The sequence below is a fragment of the Gorilla gorilla genome, chromosome X (genome assembly GCF_029281585.2).
Source record: "Gorilla gorilla gorilla isolate KB3781 chromosome X, NHGRI_mGorGor1-v2.1_pri, whole genome shotgun sequence".
In the NCBI taxonomy this organism is placed as follows: domain Eukaryota; kingdom Metazoa; phylum Chordata; class Mammalia; order Primates; family Hominidae; genus Gorilla; species Gorilla gorilla.
The window spans coordinates 167,958,302-167,978,019 of NC_073247.2; the positions used below are offsets into that span (position 1 = coordinate 167,958,302).

The 19,718-nt window shown below is 38.0% G+C and overlaps 1 protein-coding gene across 1 annotated transcript; it reads right to left on the bottom strand.

Annotated features, from left to right (window-relative positions):
- Positions 1–266: 266 nt before the first annotated feature.
- On the bottom strand, positions 267–8,947 carry LOC129529932 (beta-defensin 125-like). Its single transcript, XM_055375998.1, has 2 exons — positions 8,890–8,947; positions 267–682 (listed from the first exon to the last, which is right to left on the bottom strand). The coding sequence occupies exons 1-2, from the start codon at positions 8,945–8,947 to the stop codon at positions 267–269; spliced, it is 474 nt and encodes a 157-aa protein (XP_055231973.1).
- Between the last annotated feature and the right edge of the window lie 10,771 nt (positions 8,948–19,718).

The following is a 19,718-nucleotide window of genomic DNA, read 5'->3' on the forward strand; positions in this document are numbered from 1 at the left end:
ATATTTCGGTACATCAGAGGAAGACAGATAAAGAATTTAAGTCCAATTAAGAGAATCCTTGTATCTTCTATACATTTCTGTCTACACATTTCTAATTGTAAGGCAACTCTCTTGGCTGTTGTGTTGGTAGTAGCAATTATGTCCATCCCCATGGTCATCCAATCCCTGATGGAATTTTCCTGGTGAAATTGGATTGGTAGAATCAGCTCTTTGCATATTATTTCCAGCAGTATTTCTAGTTCTTCCATACCAGAAGTAAATGTTAATTAATTATGAGTAAGAGCTGTCTGAGAAGGTGGTGGCATAGTCTCGGAAGTAGCGGTCTCAGATGGTGGCATAGTAGTCTCGGGAGTAGTGGTCTCAGATGGTGGCACAGTAGTCTCAGGAGTATTGGTCTCAGGTGTCATGGTTTCTCCAAATTTAGTTGTGTCAAATGTTATCAGATCATTCAACATAGATACTGGGGAACCAGTAAAAGAGTCCACATCACTATAATCAAATGTTATATCCTCTAGGTGAATCATAGGAAATGCTGGTCGTTGAGTATATTCATGTGATGTTATTATATAAATGCAGCATGATAGCTTGTTCCTACAAAGAAGTATGCACCTTTCAGTATCTAAACATCGTCTTCTGCAATGTCCTATATTATTCTTCCAACATTTTTGGGGTTCAAAGCTACCTGTAGAGAATAAAATATAGGTCAAATTTTTAACTCTGGCATCAACATAACTTTTCATTCATTCAAAAATTTACACTGACTGACATCTAGACTAATATGATGTCAAGTACAAAAAGCCATTGAAAGAGACAAACAGGAGAACAAAAAGTGTATATTAAAACTGTGCTATGTGCCATCAAAGAAGTTGTATGGAGAAAAGGAGAAATGTAGAAAAATAGAGGGATGGAGAGATAGAGAGCATAATGAGACTGATACGAAACCTAGAAAGAAAGGATGAAAATGAAAAGCCCAGGACCAGATGGATTCACAGCTGAATTCTACCAGATATACAAAGAAGAGCTGGTATCATTCCTACTGAAACTATTCACCCAAAATTGAGAAGGCAGGACTCAACTTTAACTTATTCTATGAGGCCAGCATCATCCTGAGACCAAAACCTAGCAGAGACACAAGAAAAAAAAAATTTCAGGCCAGTATCCTTGATGAACATCAGTGCAAAAATCCTGAACAAAATAGTAGCAAACTGAATCCAGCAGCACATCAAAAAGCTTATCCACTACGATCAAGTAGCCTTTATCCTTGGAATGCAAGGTTGGTTTGACATATGCAAATCAATAAATGTGATTGCTTATGGATAGCATTTAAAGTACAGAAATTGGTAAACCATGGTGGTTGGAATAATATGAGAAAAAAAGAGGACTAGAATTAAATTCTAGTGAGTTTCAATATTAAGAGATAAGAGATCAGATAAGAGGAAATGACTTAAAAGGACCAATAAGATAAGTCAGATCAAAACAGGAGAATAAGACTCTAGAGTCTTAAAGCAGACCCCCAGCAGAGCAGAGCTCCAGCAAAGATTTGAATATAATAGTTTAGTTGAGAGACAATTCCTCCTTAAAAAAAATCAGTGGAGAAGTGTAGAAATCAGGAGAGCAAGAAATCCAAGAAAAGGTGAGTTATAACCTGTTATTATCATGAGATCATCTATCAACTGCTGGCCAGCAGGATGGCTGTGTTCTGTTTGCTCAGAGGACAATCCCACAGGGAAGCCCAGCAGCCAGGCTGCAAACAAGCCTCAGACTCATGGATGAGCCTGGGGGACATGTTACTTTCCGTTATGTGAAATAGACACAAAAAGATAAATACCACATGTTTTCATTCATAAGCAGGAGCTAAAAAAGTTGAGTTCATAGAAGTAGACTGTAGAATAATGATTACTAGAGGCTGGGAAGGGAAAGGAGGATAGAGAGAGGTTGGTTAACAGATAGAAAATTACACCTAGATAGGAGGAAAAAGTTCCAGCATCCTATAGCAGGGGTCCCCAACCCCTGTGCAGCCAATGGATACTGGTCCATGGCCTGTTAGGAACCAGGCTGCACAGCAAAAGGTAAAAAGCAGGTGTGCAAGCATCACCACCTGAGCTCCACCTCTTGTCAGATCAGCCAAGGCATTAGAGTCTCATAGGAGCATGAACCCTATTGTGAACTGTGCATGTGAGGGATCTAGGATGTGTGTTCGTTGTGAGACTCTAATGCCTGATGACCTGAGGTGGAACAGTTTCATCCTGAAACCATCCCCACCACCACCTTCACCTCGTCGAAAAAACTGTATTCCACAAAACTGGTCCCTGGTGCCAAAAGGGGTCCACTGTTCTATAGCACTGTAGGGTGACAGTAGTTAACAATCATTTACTGTATATTTTCAAATAGCTAGAAGAGACGATTCTGAATGTTCCCAATATAAAAAAATGACAAATGTTTGAGGTGATAGATATGCTAATTACCCTGATTTGATCATTACACATTGTATACATGTATCAAAATATCACTCTGCATCTTCTAAATATGAATAATTATTACACATCAACTAAAAGTAGAAGAAAAAATAGCATTTAGTTTTTATTAAAAAAAAACAAAAAACTTAAAAAAATGTTTAATTGGGCATCAGGTCCTGAAGGTGCAGTGTTACAGAAAAACCTTGAAGAATGAAAGGGTGCACAGTTACAGTAAAAACCTTGAAGAACTAACATCCATTTATGTTTTCTTCCCATAATAGCCTTGAACTGCAAATAAGTGAAATACCACAGGAAAAAAAAATATTACCAAGCCTCAAAGTTATTCTACATGAGGCTCAAAGGACCTGGACTATTTATCCAGCTTCCCCCATAGTTGACAGATGATCCAGAGACAGCTGATAATTTTCTGGCATTTCTGGATTGCCCTGTACGGGGGTATTTCACAAGCAGTTGTTGAAAGACTGGAGATACTGACATTTGCAAGTCGGGCTGATATGCATGAAAACAGAAAATGCATAAAAGGTTATGGGGAAAGTTGTATCAGCTGTGACTACATTAAGCAGGAGAGGAGACTGTTTCTTAAAGGACAGAGTGGTCATTTTGTAGTCAAATACTGCTGAGAGGTTAAAAAAAAGATGAAGGCAGGAAAATGTCCATGCTTTTAGTAGTATGAAGGTAACTTCATACTGAGGAGAGCAGCTTCCGAGTGGTATGAAAAAAGAAACCAAATTGCAGTTGGTCAAAATGTGAATGAGAGAGAAGTGAATGCAGGACCTGTAGATGAGACTCTTAAGAAGTTTAGCTCCAAAGAAAAGCAGAGAAATAAATAACTTATTAGAGAGCAATGTAAGGTTAAAGGAAAGCTTTCAGGCTTGTTTTGAAGAACGATAAATACCAAATGGTGCTTGGAAGCAATGAGAAAAGAAACAAGCAGTCTGGGCCCAGTGGCTCACACATGTAATCCCAGCACTTTGGGAGATCGAGGCGGGCAGATCACCTGAGTTCAGGAGTTCGAGACCAGCCTGGCCATGGTGAAACCCTGTCTCTACTAAAAAATACAAAAATTAGCTGGGCAAGGTGGCGAGCACCTGTAGTCCCAGCTACTCAGGATGCTGAGGCAGGAGAATCACTTGAACCCGGGAGGTGAAGGTTGCAGTAAGCCAAGATCGTGCCACTGCATTCCAGCCTGGGCAACAAGAGCAAGACTCCATCTCAAAAAAAAAAAAAAAGCAGAAAAGGAGAGATTAATATAGAATAGGGTGATGAGATGACAGAAGGGCACAGTCACAAATTCACACAGAGCAGACTGATCTTTAGATGGAGAAGACACGTTTCTCCATTTATGGCAAAGGGGACAGAGGAAATGAGTGAAAACTTCCTATTTGAATTGTTTAAATAAATGGGGCATGGGATAAGCTGAGGGGGAGAGCCATGTAGAGGAGAGGAGCAGGAAAATAAAAGACAAATAAAGGTCAGGACAAAATAGTTGTCTAAAAAAGAGGGAAGATGGCTGGGTGTGATGGCACAAACCTGTAATCCCAGCACTTTGGGAAGCTGAGGTGGGTGGATCACAAGGTCAGGAGATCGAGACCATCCTGGCCAACCTGGTGAAAACCTGTCTCTACTAAAAATACAAAAATTAGCTGGATGTGGTGGCACATGCCTGTGATCCCAGCTCCTCGGGAGGCTGAGGCAGGAGAATCACTTGAACCAGGGAGTTGGCGGTTGCAATGAGCCGAGATTGGGCCACTGCAGTCCAGCCTGGTGACAGAGGAAGACTCTGTCTCAAAAAAAAAAAAAAAAAGAAAAAAGAAAGAAGGTTTATTTACAAGAGAAATGCAGTAGGATTTCCTAGCAGTGTGACTACTCATTTGAGGGATGAGGATATAAATCTAAAGGGAAGCTAGTGTGCTATATTGTACGTTCATTTATCAAGCAGTAAACGGCATGATCATCTTTCTCAAGACAATTGCCCAAGGAGTACCTAGATAAGTGTATTCTAGGCAGAGGAAGCAGCTAGAGATAAGGCTCTATGGAGGAGGAAGGCTGGTATATGTGCAGAAGAGCAAGTAATTTTCTACACAACCTCATTTGAACTGAATGTGATAATATATATAAAACATATATATACGTATGTATGTATATATTAGGCTCACAATAATTTGGTTTATATTTTATCCTCTGGGAAATGTTGGCTCTAGTCCAACTTCACCAATTATTTATTCTACCTTCACTCTTCTAGAGTCATTTATTCTATCTTTGTTATTTGACTGGCTCGATTTTACTTTGTACTTCGTGGAATTTTCTATAAGTTTCAAGTCTAGACCTTCCACTTCTTTTGTGCAAGACAGACTCTAACCTTGCTTCTTCGTTCCTCACATCTACAAAGATTTATACCTTAATTTTTTTCCTCCAGCATTATCCATACTTGAAATATGTCATCTTGGCTCTCTTCTTCTCCTTTGTCTTTGAATTGCCTTGTTCTGTCAATTATTCTTCAAAATTGTTTCTCACTTACATTTCTTTCTACTGCTTTTAAATTATCCCCTCCATTCTTAAATTAGGCTATAGTCACACAGTCATCAAAGTTTTGGGCCCTTGAGGTACATCTGTGAACTAAACAGACAAAAATCACATGGAGCTGACTTTCTAGCAGAGGGAGACAGATAATAAAAGGTAAATGCACTCCCTGCTAGACTGTATGGTTTACAGAGTTAAATCTAAGACCTGAAGCTATGGAACTACCTGAAGAAAACCTTAGGGAAACACTTCAGGACGTTGGTCTTGGCAAAGATTTCTTGGGTAAGACCTCAAAAGCACGGGCAACCAAAGCAAAAATAGGCAATTAGGATTACATCAAACTAAAAAGCTTGTGCACAGCAAAGGCAATAATCAACAAAGTGAAGATGTAGCCCACAGAGTAGGAGAAAATATTTGCAAGCTATCCATCTGACGAGGAATTAACAACCAAAAGTATATTAATATAAGGAGCTCAAAAAACTCCATTGCAAACAAAAACAAATAATCTGATTTTAAAACAGGCAAAAGATTTGAATAGACATTTCTCAACAGAAGACATACAAACAGCCAACAGGTATACATAAAAATATGGTAAAAACATGGTAAGGATGGTAATTTTTAAATGTATATTTTACCTTAATAAAAAAGTACATTATTTTGTAGATGAAAAGGTGACAAATGGTTTGCAGAAAGAAGGGAGAATAGATTTAAGGGTAATAGAAGATTCATAAACAGGAGTTGCACAAGCCTGTGTAACAAGGTGATGATTAAACAGCTTGAAGGAGGTAAAGGAATTAGTCACACCAGTATCTGAGGCAAGTACATTCTAGGCAGAGGAAACAAACGAAGCTCTATGGGTTGAGTAAGTCTGATATGTTTGGGGAAGAGCACTGGGGCCTGTGTGGCTGTAGTGGAGTGAACAAGGACTATAATAGTAGGAGATGAGGTGAGAGAGGTCATAAGGGCCAGATCCTGCAGGGCCAGGTGAGCCACCGTATGGACTCTTGTTACCGCTCTGAGTATAGAGGGGGCCCTAGCAGAGTTTTGAGCAAAAGTACGTGATCTGACTTCCAGTGTAAGCGGATCATGCACTATGTGTCTTCACAAGATGGTAGAAGGGAAGAGCAGAAGGACAGATATCATGAGGAAGCTATGGCAATAACACAGGTGAGAGATGATGGTGACTAGAATCAGAGTGGTAGCAATGGAGGTGACAAGAATAATTGCATTCTGGATATAATTTGCAGGCAGATGTAATAGACTTCCTGATAGATATGAGTGTCGTAGGATATAGAAAAATCAAAGATAATTCCAAGAATTTGGTTTTAGCAGTAGAATGATGGCAATTGGGAAAAATTCATAATTTTTTTTTCTAGAGTGACAACAGTCATTTTTTTCAAAGAACTTCAGTCTGGAACTATTATGTTGTTAGGACATGTGATCTTCATCACCAGTATCTCAAAATCCTAAAATTAGAAATATGACTAGCAATTGTATGTTTCTAAGTAGGGGAGCCATCTAGCCAAAACATTATCCCATGTGTGGAGTTCTTTCTAAAACATACCAGATATATAATGAGCTAGCATCAACTTAAAATATATCTATGGATAGCAGTCCACTGATAGCTTGGCTTGGTAAAAAGTTGCTTCACAAGCCATCAGGTGCTATCTCACTTGAAAACACATAATATAAAGCCCAGAGAGACTAAATAGCTAAATTTCAAAACAAAACCTATAAGAGAACACAAAAATGAAAATCTCTAAATCAAAGAAATGAAAACTACCTCTCCAAAATAAAAGGGAAAGAGAGACATGGACAATTTGTAGAAAAGTTAAATATACATTAAGCACGTATTTGAAGTTCGACTTCCCCATTACTCACAGACATAAATAAAAATTAAATATTTACATATAATATTTCATTTTTAGGACTTGGCAGGTATTCAGAAATTGATAATACATGAAGCAGACAGAAAAAAGTACATCTCCAGGAATTTTATGCTGAATGATTTATGTATAAGAAAGGTTATACTAGCCATCCTTGTCTATAAAATGTAAATGCACTTATTTATGCAAAAACAATTTGGCTAAGTAATTTAAACAGTATCCATTCTATAAAATTTATACAGTCATTGGAAATACAGTTTTTGAAAATATTTAGTAAATGGGAAAATACTAATAGTATAATAGAAAATTTATAAGTATGCTATACATTTTTATTCAAATAAGAAAACTGAGGAAGAACAATAGATCAAAAATGTTTTGTCTCTTTTAACTTCTTTACAATTTTTTTACTTCTTTACAATTTCAAAATTTCCAAATTTTCAACAAATACAGCAGTTTATAATCAGAAATGAATGTAGATATTAATTCTGTAACTCACATTACATCAACATGTGAATCAAGACATAACAGATCATAGGCACAATTATAACCATCTAATGGACATGAATAGCATCTTTCTAGGCAACATATAACACCTCCATATTTAACAAAAGCCAAATTTCTTAGTATATAAAGATAATTAAGAAAGTTTAGAAATCTAATGGACTGGATGTTCAAACTCATTTATAACTAAAGTGTCATGAATTCAAACATCAGGACATCATTTTCACATATTAGACTGTAAAACTGAATGTAGTAGAAAACTGAATGTAGTAGAAAAAACAAAAAGGACTGATGAGGGTGTGGGAAGCTGACACTCTTGCAACTGGTGATAGGAGAGAAGAATAGTTCAGCTTTTCTGGTAGGTGGTTTGACTGTGTGTGTGTGTGTGTGTGTGTGTGTGTGTGTGTGTCCACGTGTCCAGTCATAAATGAAAAGACATACTTTTGTTTACAAATTTTTCTTGCTGAATTGTTTTTGATAATTAAAGACCTATTTTTCATCAGTAGCGGAGTAATTAATGTGAGGCAATTCATCTGCTCCTCCTCAAAGTTTTACTTATTGATTAAAAATAATGAACTAGGTTTATGTATGGATAAGATGTCTCTAATATATTGCTAGTACATTGCAGAACAATTCACATGGTGCATTTGCAATTGCATTTTTTAAAAATCTAAAAGGTATACACATGCAAATATAAATACATTTGTATTTGCTAGGATATATAAGAAATTGGTAACATTGATTGATTCTGAAGGGTAAGACTGAAGAACTGGTATTCTTGGACAGACAAACATTTTTCTTTTCCTTAAACCCTATAAATCTATCGATTGCTTGATACATAAGTCAATTGCAAGTATTATTTTTTAATAAAAAGTTAACAATTTTCAAAAGTAGCATTATTAAATAGTGGAAACAGACTGTTCCTATTCATCTAAAATTAGAAGCTCCCCATTGGTCACTAGTCTGTCTATCCTGTCTTCACTCCACTTATTTCCACTTCTACCCCAAACATATATATTGTCTCTTCCATATGATAGTGCTACAGAATCTATAAACTGTCAATGGACTTGTTCACCGTACCTAAGAACATGAAAGTGAGGGCCTCCCTCTGAAGGTACTCTCCGGGCAAAGAAGAATTCAAGATGCTAGGAGAACTAATAGGACACAACAATGAAATAGATACAACAGAATAATCAAAATGGAAGTGAAGTGAGGCTGAACTAACATTGGATAATTATGTAGAGAGAGAGATAGGGTGGCTCAGAGCATTAAGGAAATTCTTGTCTTTGGAGAAATGCCTCAGAGGACATCCCAGCTTGCTAGATGTCCCTAACAGAAAGATTCTCAGAGACTAGGGGCATGGAGCTGCCAAAATACGAGCATTCTGCTGCTTTGTTGGCCCAGATTTTTCCTGCAGATTCCCTCTCTTCCCATCATGATACCAGGGGAGCCCAAGGGCAACAACTCATCCTAGTCATCATCTCTGCTTTATAGGGTTCCATTACCTTTGGTCACCTGAGTTAGCAACCCACAGATAATGAAGGTCAGCACCAGGATATTCATGGCTCCTGGGAGAGAGGAAGCTCTGTGTCCTGAGGAATACAGAACACTGCACAGCAAGGAATTTAAGTGGTCACCTTTACTGGTCTATCATGGGTGATGAACCAGAGAAGGGGAAAATGCCATGCCACCCAGATCACCAGACTATTAATTTGCAACACTGAGTGTGCATGACACAATAATGTCTGCTTCTAGAAATTATTAAAGAAAGCTGAGGCCTTATGAGATGAGCTATTATCCCGTAGAACTGTAAGGTCTGATGGAAAGAAACAGCCCCAAGAGGAAGTTTTTGTTAACTTTAGATGGGCTCAATTGTCCTTCTCCTCTGTCTGTATGCAGCACTTTGTACATACCCAATGACAGCAGAATGGTGTGTAAAGATATCACTTGTGGCAGTCCAATAGCTTACAACATCCGGTATTCACCTTTTCTTCTGAGTGATCACCCCAATATGAATTCCTGTGAAACAAGAAAGACACTTTTTAACTAATAAGTTCATAAGATTCCATCAATTATGAGACAGAAGGAATTTGGAATGAAAATAGTGAAAACAGGAAAACAGGTTTTATTGGTGCTCTTCTTTTTCCCGTTCCGCTGTCCCATCAACTCTTTTCCCTCATTCAGAAATACAAATAAGAAATGAAATATTGAGAGAGAGGAAACATTTTAAAAGGAGAGGGAGAGAGAAACAGAGAGAGGAGAGAGGCCCAATGTAACATTATGCCCCCCATCCCCACTACCAAGGGAGAAAAATATAGGAGACATTTGTGAAATTGCCCAGTAGGAGTGATCAGCATTTTATCTCCTGGAAGAGTTTGCTGAGCTGTATTTCTCCCACATATGTTTAATACCACTAGATACCAAGGAAATCAGGAAAATTTTAAAAAAATTTTCTAAACAGCTGCACTGTTTAGAAAAAAAACTGTAGCTCACTGCCCGTGTTCATTTAATTTTACATTAACATGCTCTGGAGGCTGACTGATTTTCAGTGTGAAAATACAATATACAAACTGTTCTTGGAATTATTTTTAAACAGAACTAACATCAGAATCATCTGAATAATCAGAATCATCTATTTTGGAAAAAACCGGATTCATTAAATGACTCTTTGGCCAAAAACTGTTTGAGAACAATGTTAACATGGGAATGCTATGCTTTCTAGAATTTGACATTTTCAGCGATCAAGAATTTCTATATTTTGTGAATGGAAATACCACTGCTAACAACAAGATGCTATAAATAGAATGATGATTTGTGTTTTCAAAGTCGATATATTAGAACGATGTGAAAATAATAATAAAGGCGAGATATTTTGTGGCAAAGTTATCTCAGGGTAAACCCTGCAGCTGCAAGTGTCACCAGCGAGTATTCTGGGTGAAAATGGGAAAAGGGTTAAAAATGCAGGATGGCCAAAGCCATCCTAAGCAAAAAGAACAAAACTAGAGGAATCACATTACCTCACTTCAAATTATACTACAAAGCTATAGTAACCAAAACAGCATGGTACTAGTATAAAAACAGACACATAGAGCAATGGAAAAGAATAGAGAACACAGAAACAAGTCCACACATCTACGGTAAACTCATTTTTGACAAAGTTGCCAAGAACATGCTTTGGGGGAAAAACAGTCTCTTTAAAAAATGGTGCTGGGGAAACTGGATATCCATATGCAGAATAATGAAACTAGACCCCTGTCTCTCACCATATACAAAACATTAAATCAAATGGATTAAAGACTTAAAGCTAAGATCTCAAACTATGAAACTACTATAAGAAACTGGGGAATCTCTCCAGGATGTTTGGGCAAAAATTTCTTGAGTAGCAACCCACAAACAAAGGCAATCAAAGCAAAAATGGACAAATGGGATCACATCAAGTTAAAAAGCTTCTGCACAGCAAAGCACACAATCGACAAAGTGAAAAGACAACCCACAGAATGGGAGAAAATATTTGCAAACGACCCTTCTGACAAGGGATTAATAACAGGAAATATAAAGAGCTCAAACAATTCTATAGGAAAAAAATCTAATGATCCAACTTAAAAATGGGCAAAGTATCTGAATAGATATTCTGAAAAGAAGACATACAAATGGCAAACAGGCAGATGAAAAGGTGCTCAAAATCACTGATCATCAGAGAAATGCAAATCAAGCTACAATGAAATATCATCTCACTCCAGTTAAAATGGCTTTTATCCAAAAGACAGGCAATAGCAAATGCTGGCAAGGATTTGGAGAAAGGAAAACCCTTGTATGCTACTGGTGTGAACGTAAGATAGTACAACCACTATGGAGAACAGTTTGGAGGTTCCTAAAAAAACTGAAAATAGAGTTACCATACAATCCAGCAATCCCACTGCTAGGTACACACTCCCCTCCAAAAGGAAATAAGAATATTGAATAGATATCTTCACACCTGTGCTTGTTGCAGCACTATTCACAATAGCCAAGATTTAGAAGCAATGTAAGTGTCGATCAACAAATGAGTGGATAAAGAAAATGTGGAACTTATACACAGTGGAGTATTATTCAGCCATAAGAAAGAAAGAGATGCTGTCATTTGCAATAACATGGATGGAACTGGAGGCCATTATGCTAAGTGAAATAAGCCAGGAACATAAAGACAAATATTGCATGTTCTCACTTATTTGTGAAATCTAAAAATCAAAACTATTGAATTCAAGGGAGATAGAGAGTAGAAGGATGGTTATCAGAGGCTGGGAAGGGTGGTGGGCGTGTGTGGGAAGGTGAGGATGGTTACTGGGTACAAAAAATAGTTAGAAAGAATGAATAAGACCTGGTATTTAATAGCATAACGAGGTGACTATAGTCAAAAATAATTTAATTGTACATTTTAAAATAATAAAAAAGTATAATTAGATTATTTGTAACACAAAGGATAAATGCTTGAGGGGATGGATACCCCATTTTCCATGATGTGGTTATTATGCATTGCATGCTTGTATCAAAACATCTCATGTACCCCACAAATATAGACACCTACTATGTACCTACAAAAGATAAAAATTTAAAAAAAATGCAGGGTGCTGTATTTTGGCAGGAGATAATACAGACTTACCTTTAGTATATTTATAGTTTTGCTGAGTTTTGTTTTGTTTTTGAAAAACAAGGAATCTCTCATGTTCTCATCTGTCAAAGATGTAGCGGTGAAGTTGGAGAAGTGAGTTTAAAAAGTAGAAGCTATAAAGGAAAACCAGGAGCTTGATTAAGAATTTTCTGTGGAGATAAGAAAAGTGACTCTCCAATTGAGAGATGCAAGATGATCTTCCAAAGTCAGAGATCATAAAGAGGTTGTCAGAAAAATGCATAGCAGCATGTGGGTGCTCTTGGGCCAGTCAAGCACCACCTACTTGAGAATACCACCAACCTGTGAGAATGACTTCCAAGGACAATGGCCACAGAGCCTTCCTTCCTTACACTAGCTCAGCCAAGTCAGAGATGGATACCCCACCTCTGTGCATCTGGTTTTGTTAGTGTACATATTCTCTACTCTGCCATGGGTAGATACTCTGCCATTGGAGTATTGGGGTAGGGTAAGGTGACATAAGGATAAGGGGAGATGGAGAGAGAAGGTATATATGGTGCTTTTTAGATTTTCTGTCACTAAGAAAATAATTATTAGTGATTTTAGTAATCTCCCTGAAAAATCAATAGAATTAACTATTTGAAAACCAATGGAAATAGAATCTCGGGACCAAGAAAAGTAGATTCAGCTATAAAATAGATTTCATGCTTGCACAGCTTGCATCAATTTTGCTATCACTGCACTTCTCTTTTTTTGAAATTTCTATATTTTAAATAAATTTTTAAAATCTTACCACCCTTGGCCGGTCGCAGTGGCTCACACCTGTAATCCTAGCACTTTGGGAGGCTGAGGCTGGTGGATCACCTGAGGTCAGGAGTTCGAGACCAGCCTGGACAACATGGTGAAACCCTGTCTCTACTAAAAAATACAAAAATTAGCCGGGCGTGGTGATGGGCGCCTCCAATCCCATCTACTCAGGAGGCTGAGGCAGGAGAATCGCTTGAACCGGGAGGCAAAGGTTGCAGTGAGCCAAGATTGCACCATTGCACTCCAGCCTGGGTGACAAGAGTGAAACTCCGTCTCAAAAAAAAAAAAAAAATCTTATCACCCTTCTTCATTAGCCTGTATTGTGTATTGTTTATATTTCTCTGTGGGCTGTAATCAGATCAGAGGCAGAGGCACACGCTAAATGTTAAAAGTTGCTTTTATCCTGAGTTATATATTTATACAGATGTATCTCACCAGTGTCTTGGAAAGGACCTTCTAGATAATCTTAGATTGGATATCAAATATAGAGAATGGATATCGAATGCACAGCATAGCATAAAATCTTCACTGAGGCACAGCATACATGGTTGACCTGCCCATTTCTGTTGCTGATGTGTGGGCATCCCTGTTTAATCACAGAACTCCTTCTTACTGAGGCTGAGCCTAAGTTCAGAATCGTTTCCAGAATCCTTTCCAGGAAAGTTGGTGTCTTTATCATCTATAATCTAGGCCCAACCTCTACTTTACAGATGGAGAAACTGAGGCCGACATAAAGGTCTCAGTGTGATCCTCTAATGTGATCCAGGTTGTCAACATAAGCCGTGTCCAGAGAGACAATCTAATTCTAACTGCTCATTTTATAAAAGAGCACATTTGGTCCTCAAGAAGGAAAATGGTTTGCCCCAAAGTAAAGTAATATGCCCAAGGTCACACAGTTAAAGAGCATGAAGCAAGACTTTTTCATTCCAATGGAGAAAATTATCTGCCCATATAAGGGGGGGAAAAAAAACCAGAAGGAAGAAGCAATGATAACAGCAGAGAATGTCCAGAAGTTACCACAATGTTCTGAGAAAGGATCACACCATTGACTTTTGTGCTTGTGTAGTGGTGGTAGCATTCGTAATCGTGATCGTGTTCTCATCTCTAGAATGCATCTGCCCTCCAGGAAGACCATTAAGGAGCTGATATTACGAAATGTTTGAGTATAAGCTATTTGAAATCTGAAGATTGGGTGGTGTCTGAGTCTGAGACAGCTTCAGATAAAAATGTTTCTTTCTTTTGCTTTTTTAATTAAAAAAATGTTTTAAATCAGTCTGGGGTTGGGGAACACTTCTTATAAATGGAACAAAGATAAGAAGGATAGAAGGCATCATTACAAATAAGGCAATATGAAAGATATTGGAATGAAATTTTTAATAGAAAAAAGGGGAAAAACTTGTACTTTAGAATTTTTATGCCCAGTGAGAATATATGTCAAATATGAATATAAAATAAAGATATTTTCAGGCAATAAAAGCAGAGAATGTTCATCACTAACATACCTTCACTGCAAGAAATGTTGATGAAAGTTCTTTTTTTTTTAACTTTTATTTTAGGTTCAGGGGATACACATGCAGGTTTGTTACATGGGTAAATTGCTTGTCACTGGGTTTGGTGTAAAAATGATTTTGTCACCCAGGTAGTGAGCATAGTACCTGATAGTTTTGGTTTGTTTGTTTGTTTGTTTGTGATGGAGTCTTGCCCAGGTAATTTTTGTATTTTTAGAAGAGACAGGGTTTTGCCATGTTGCCCAGGCTGGTCTCAAACTCTTGAGCTCAAGCAATCCTCCTGCCTGAGCCTCCCAAAATGCTGGTATTACAGGTGTGAGCCACCATGCCCAGCCTATTTCTCCTTCTTTTATGAAGCTTAGTTTTGCAGGATATGGAATTCTTCACTGAAATTTCTTTTCTTTAAGGATGCTAAAAATAGGCCCCTAATCTTGCTTGGTTTGTAAGGTTTCTGCTGAGAAGTCTGCTGTTAGTCTGATGAGCTTCCCTTCATAAGTGACCTCAGGCTTTTCTCTAGCTGCCCTTAAGATTTTTTTCTTTCACGTTGACCTTGGAGAATCTTATGACTATGTGTCTTGGGGATAGTTATCTTGTAGTTATCTCACAGGGGTTATTTGCATTTCTTGAATTTGCATGTCAGCCTCTCTAGGGAGATTGGGGAAATTTTCATGGACTATCCTCAAATATGTTTTCCAAGTTACTTATTCTTTCTCCTCTTTCAGGAATGCCAATAAGTGTAAGTTTGGTATCTTTACATAATCCCATATTTTTTAGAGGTTTTATTTTTAATTTTTTTTCTTTAGTTTTGTCTGACTGTGTTGATTCAAAGGACTGATCTTTGAGCTCTGAGATTCTTTCCTCAACTTGATCTATTCTGTTGTTAATGCTTCTGAATGTATTACAAAATTCCTATAATGAATTTGTCAATTGCAGAAGTTTCTTTTGGTTCTTCCTTAAAATGGCTATGTTATCTCTGTACTCTTGGATTGCTTTACTGGCTTCCTTGGACTGGGTTTCAACTTTCTCCTGAATGTTGTTGAGCTTCCTTACCTTCCAGATCATGAATTCTGTGTCTGTCATTTCAGCCATTTCAATCTGATGAGAGCTAGTATGATTGTTTGGAGGTAAGGAGACATTCTGACTTTTTGAATTGCGAGAATGTGTGCTGATTCTTTCTCATCTAAGACAACTGGTGGTACTTTATCTTTTTGAAGTTACTATCATTTGGTTTTGACTTTTTGTTTTATTCTTCTTCATTTTCCTTGATATTTTGACAGTGATGTATGTTGAATATAGCTGGCTTTTTTCTGGGTGTTTTCAGAGGGCCAAGTCTCTATGCCAGGTCTTTATTTTTGACTATGTTCCTGCATTGGATTTCACTGGTAATGTGTGCTGAAACAGTATTTGTTTGGCGGTGTAATTCAGGCTGCAATCCAGTGGGCGGTGCTTAATAGTAAAGGCCAGCAGATAGGCTCTTAGCCACACTTAGCTTAAGATTAGGTCCCGATGTGTGATGTTCCCCTTCCTGTGTCCATGTGTTCTCATTGTTCAATTCCCACCTATGAGTGAAAACATGCAGTGTTTGGTTTTTTGTCCTTGTGATGGTTTGCTGAGAATGATGGTTTCCAGCTTCATCCATGTCCCTGCAAAGGACATGAACTCATCATTTTTTATGGCTGCATAGTATTCCATGGCACCAGGGCCTGTTGTGGGGTGGGGGGAGGGGGGAGGGATAGCATTAGGAGATATACCTAATGTTAAATGATGAGTTAATGGGTGCAGCACACGAACATGGCACATGTATACATATGTAACTAACCTGCACGTTGTGCACATGTACCCCACAACTTAAAGTATAAAAAAAAAAAAAAGATTAGGTGACCAGGAGACCTGCAGCTCCCCTGGGGCCCAATGGTTCTCTGTGCTTGGCAGAGTCAGCGTGGGTTGTGAAGTATATCTGCAAGTGGTCTGTTGATTCGGGATCAAGGGCAGAGGATCCTGGGCATGGCAGTGTTGCTGTGGGTGTGCAGCTGGTCTAGCACCTGCGACCTAGGGTTTCTTGCCAAGCAGATGACTGTGGAGACCACTCAGCTCAGGCTCCCTGACCAGGTTTCTTTCCAGCATTTGCCCCATAGCTGGCCCAACCAGCTAGTTTTGTCTCAAGCCTTCTGCACCCAGATCACTGGTCTGTCAGTTTTTCCCGGACACAAGGCTCCCTTAGGAAGATGTTGTGGCTGACAAACAGGTTACACCTTTCCCTCACCAGTCTTGTAGAGAGAAGCACATCGAGCTCCTGTACCAGCCCAGAAACCCATGCCTCACTTTTCTCAGTGTTCTGAGAGTGGGAGCTTCTCCCCTACTCAGGCCCTGGCCACAGATCTCAGCCCAATATTCCAACTTGTGTGTTCAAACATTTGGGAGTTGGGACCACGCCCAAGGTTTTGTTCTCTGGCCCCTCGTGGTCCAGCACCATTTGTGCCAGGGGGGACAAAGTGCTTCCAGGCCACTGGCAAAGTACTCAGGTGTAGCAGTAGAGGCTGTGCTGTGTGCACACAAGAGTGGCCAGGGTGGAGCCTCGGGATCAGTTGGATAGTGGTGTGCACAGATCAGACACACCCAGGTCCCATGAGGAAGTTAGCTCTGCTCTCTCCCTGCCCAGCAGTCAGCAAGGGCTAGAGCCACTCTGAGCAAGATGGAGAGCCTGCCTTGGTGGATGGGCACCTATGGTTGTGTTTTGCTGCAACTGTCCCACTCACAAAACCTGGGCTCTGCACAGGCTTGAGCTCTGCATCTGCCTACTCTCCAGGCAGCTCCCACTGTCAATTCAAACGTTCATGTGGGTGATGGGATCTCTTAAAGCTAGGATCCCAGAGGTCCATGGTGGGAGTGTGTCACCTGGCAGTTCCTTCACTCTCTCCTTCCTTACCACCTGTTTAGGGCCAGGATCTGGTCCTGGCACTCAGCAACTCTATAGGGTTCCAAGCTTCCTTCCTCTTCCACCTCTGGATCTGAGTCACCTCTCTATTAACTTTCAGTTTTTTCTCTTAAAAAATCTGTTCAAAGTGGGATAGTTTACTCAATATTTTGGTTTCTCTCGGTAGGAGAGGCACTTCTCCCAGCTGTGTCTGGTTGGCTGTCTTATCCCCCACTTTTGACATTTTAACAATATTAATTCTTCCAATTCATGAATGTGAAATATTTTTACATTTATTTGTGTCTCCAATTTCTTCAATGTTTTCAAAGTTTCTGTGAACAGATCTTTTATATCCTTGGTTAAATTATTTCTAAGAATTTTTTGTACCAATTGTAAATAGTTTCTCTTGATTTCTTTTTCAGATTGTTTTATTGTACTGAAATTCTGCTGATTTTTGCATATTGATTTTGTAACCTGCAACTTTACTGAATTTCTTTATTAGTTCTAACAGGTTTATTTGGTGGAATCTTTAGTGTTTTCTTTATACAAGATCATGTGTTCTGAAGCAGAGACCATTAACTTCTTCCTTTCTGATTTGGATGACCTTTTTTTCTTTCTTTTGTCTAATTGCTCTGGCTAAGACTTTCAGAACTATGTTGAAAATAAGTGGTAAAAATGAGTATTCTTGTATTATTCTTGATCTTGGAGGAAAAGCTTTCAACTTTTCACCTTTGAGTATGATATCTGTGATCTTGTCATATAAAGCCTTTATTGTGTTGAGGTACATTCTATATTTATTTGTTGAGAATTTTTATCATGAAAAGATGCTGAATTTTGTTAAATGACTTTTTTTGCATCTATTGAAATGATCATGTGGTTTTTGTCCTTCATTCTGTTAATGTGGTGCATTGCAGTTATTGACTTACATATGTTGAACCATCCTTGCATACCAGGGACAAGTCCCACTTGACCATAATGAATAATCTTTTTAATGTGCTGCTGAATTCAGTACACTGGTATTTTCTTGAGTATTTCTGCATTTATATTTATCAGGGATATTGGCCAGTAATTTTCTTTTCTTGTAGTATCCTTATCTGGCTTTGGTATCATGGTAATGCTGGCTTTGTAAAATGAGTTTGGAAGTATTCCCTCCTCTTCAATTTTCTGTAAGAGTTTAAGAAGAATTGATATTAGTTCTTTTTTAAGGGTCTGGGATAATCCAGTCATGAAACCATGTGATTTTCGGCCTTTCTTTGATGGTAAACTTTTTATTACTGATTCAACCTCCTTAGTTGTTATCAATCTGTTCAAGTGTTCTGTTTCTTTATGATTCTGTCTTGATGGTTGCGTGTTTCTAGGAGCTCATTCTTTTCTTCTAGGTTATCCAATTTGTTGGTGTACAATTGTTTATTGTAGCCTCTTAAGATCTTTGTATTTCCATGGTACTAGTTGTAATGTGTCCATTTCATTTCTGATTTTATTTGAGTCTTCTCTCTTTTATCTTAGTCTGGCTAAAGGTTTGTCAATTTTACTTATCTTTTAAAAAACTTTAATACTTAATTTGTTGATCTTTTCTACTGTTCTTCTAGTGTTTATTTCATTTATTTCTGTTCTGATCTTTGTTATTTCCTTCCTTCTACTAACTTTGGGCTTAGTTTGTTCTTTTTTTAGTTCCTTGATGTGTAAAGCAGGTTTGTTATTTAGATTTCTTTTTTTTGTTTGGATGAAGGAATTTGTTGGTATAAACTTTCTTCTTAAAACTGGTTTTGCTACACCCCATAAGTTTTGGTATGTTGGGTCTCTATTTTTGTGTGTCTGTGGATAATTTTAAATTTTCTTTATAATTTATTCTATAATGCATTAGTTGTTCAGGAGAATGTTGTTTAATTTCTACATATATGTAATTTTCACAATATTTCTATAATCATTAATTTCTAGTTTCATACAAATGTGGTCAGAAAAAAATAGTTGATGTGATTTCAGTCTTCTTATTTGTTGAGACTTGTTTTGTGGCCTAACATATGACTTATGCTGGATAATGATTCATGAGCAGTTCAGAAAAACGTGTATTGTGCTGCATTTGGATCTACTGTTCTGTCTGTTAGGTCCATTTGGCCTAAAGTGTAGTTTAACTCCATTGTTCTCTTTCTGATCTTCTGCCTGGACGATCTGTTCGTTGTTGAACATGGCATATTGACGTCCCCTACTATTATTGCATTGCCATCTATTTCTCCCTTCAGATCTATGGAAATTTACTTTCTGTATCTAATTGTTCTGATGTTGTATGCATAAATATTTTCAATTGGCATGTGTTCTTGATAAATTGACCCCTTGTCATTATAAAACAACCTTCTTTGTATCTTTATGTAATTTGTGGCTTAATATCTATTTTATCTGATGTAAGTATACCTACCCATGCTCTCTTTTGATGTCCATTTGCATGGAATATTTTTCCATCTCTTCACTTTCAACCTATGTGTGCCCTTCAAGGTGATGTGA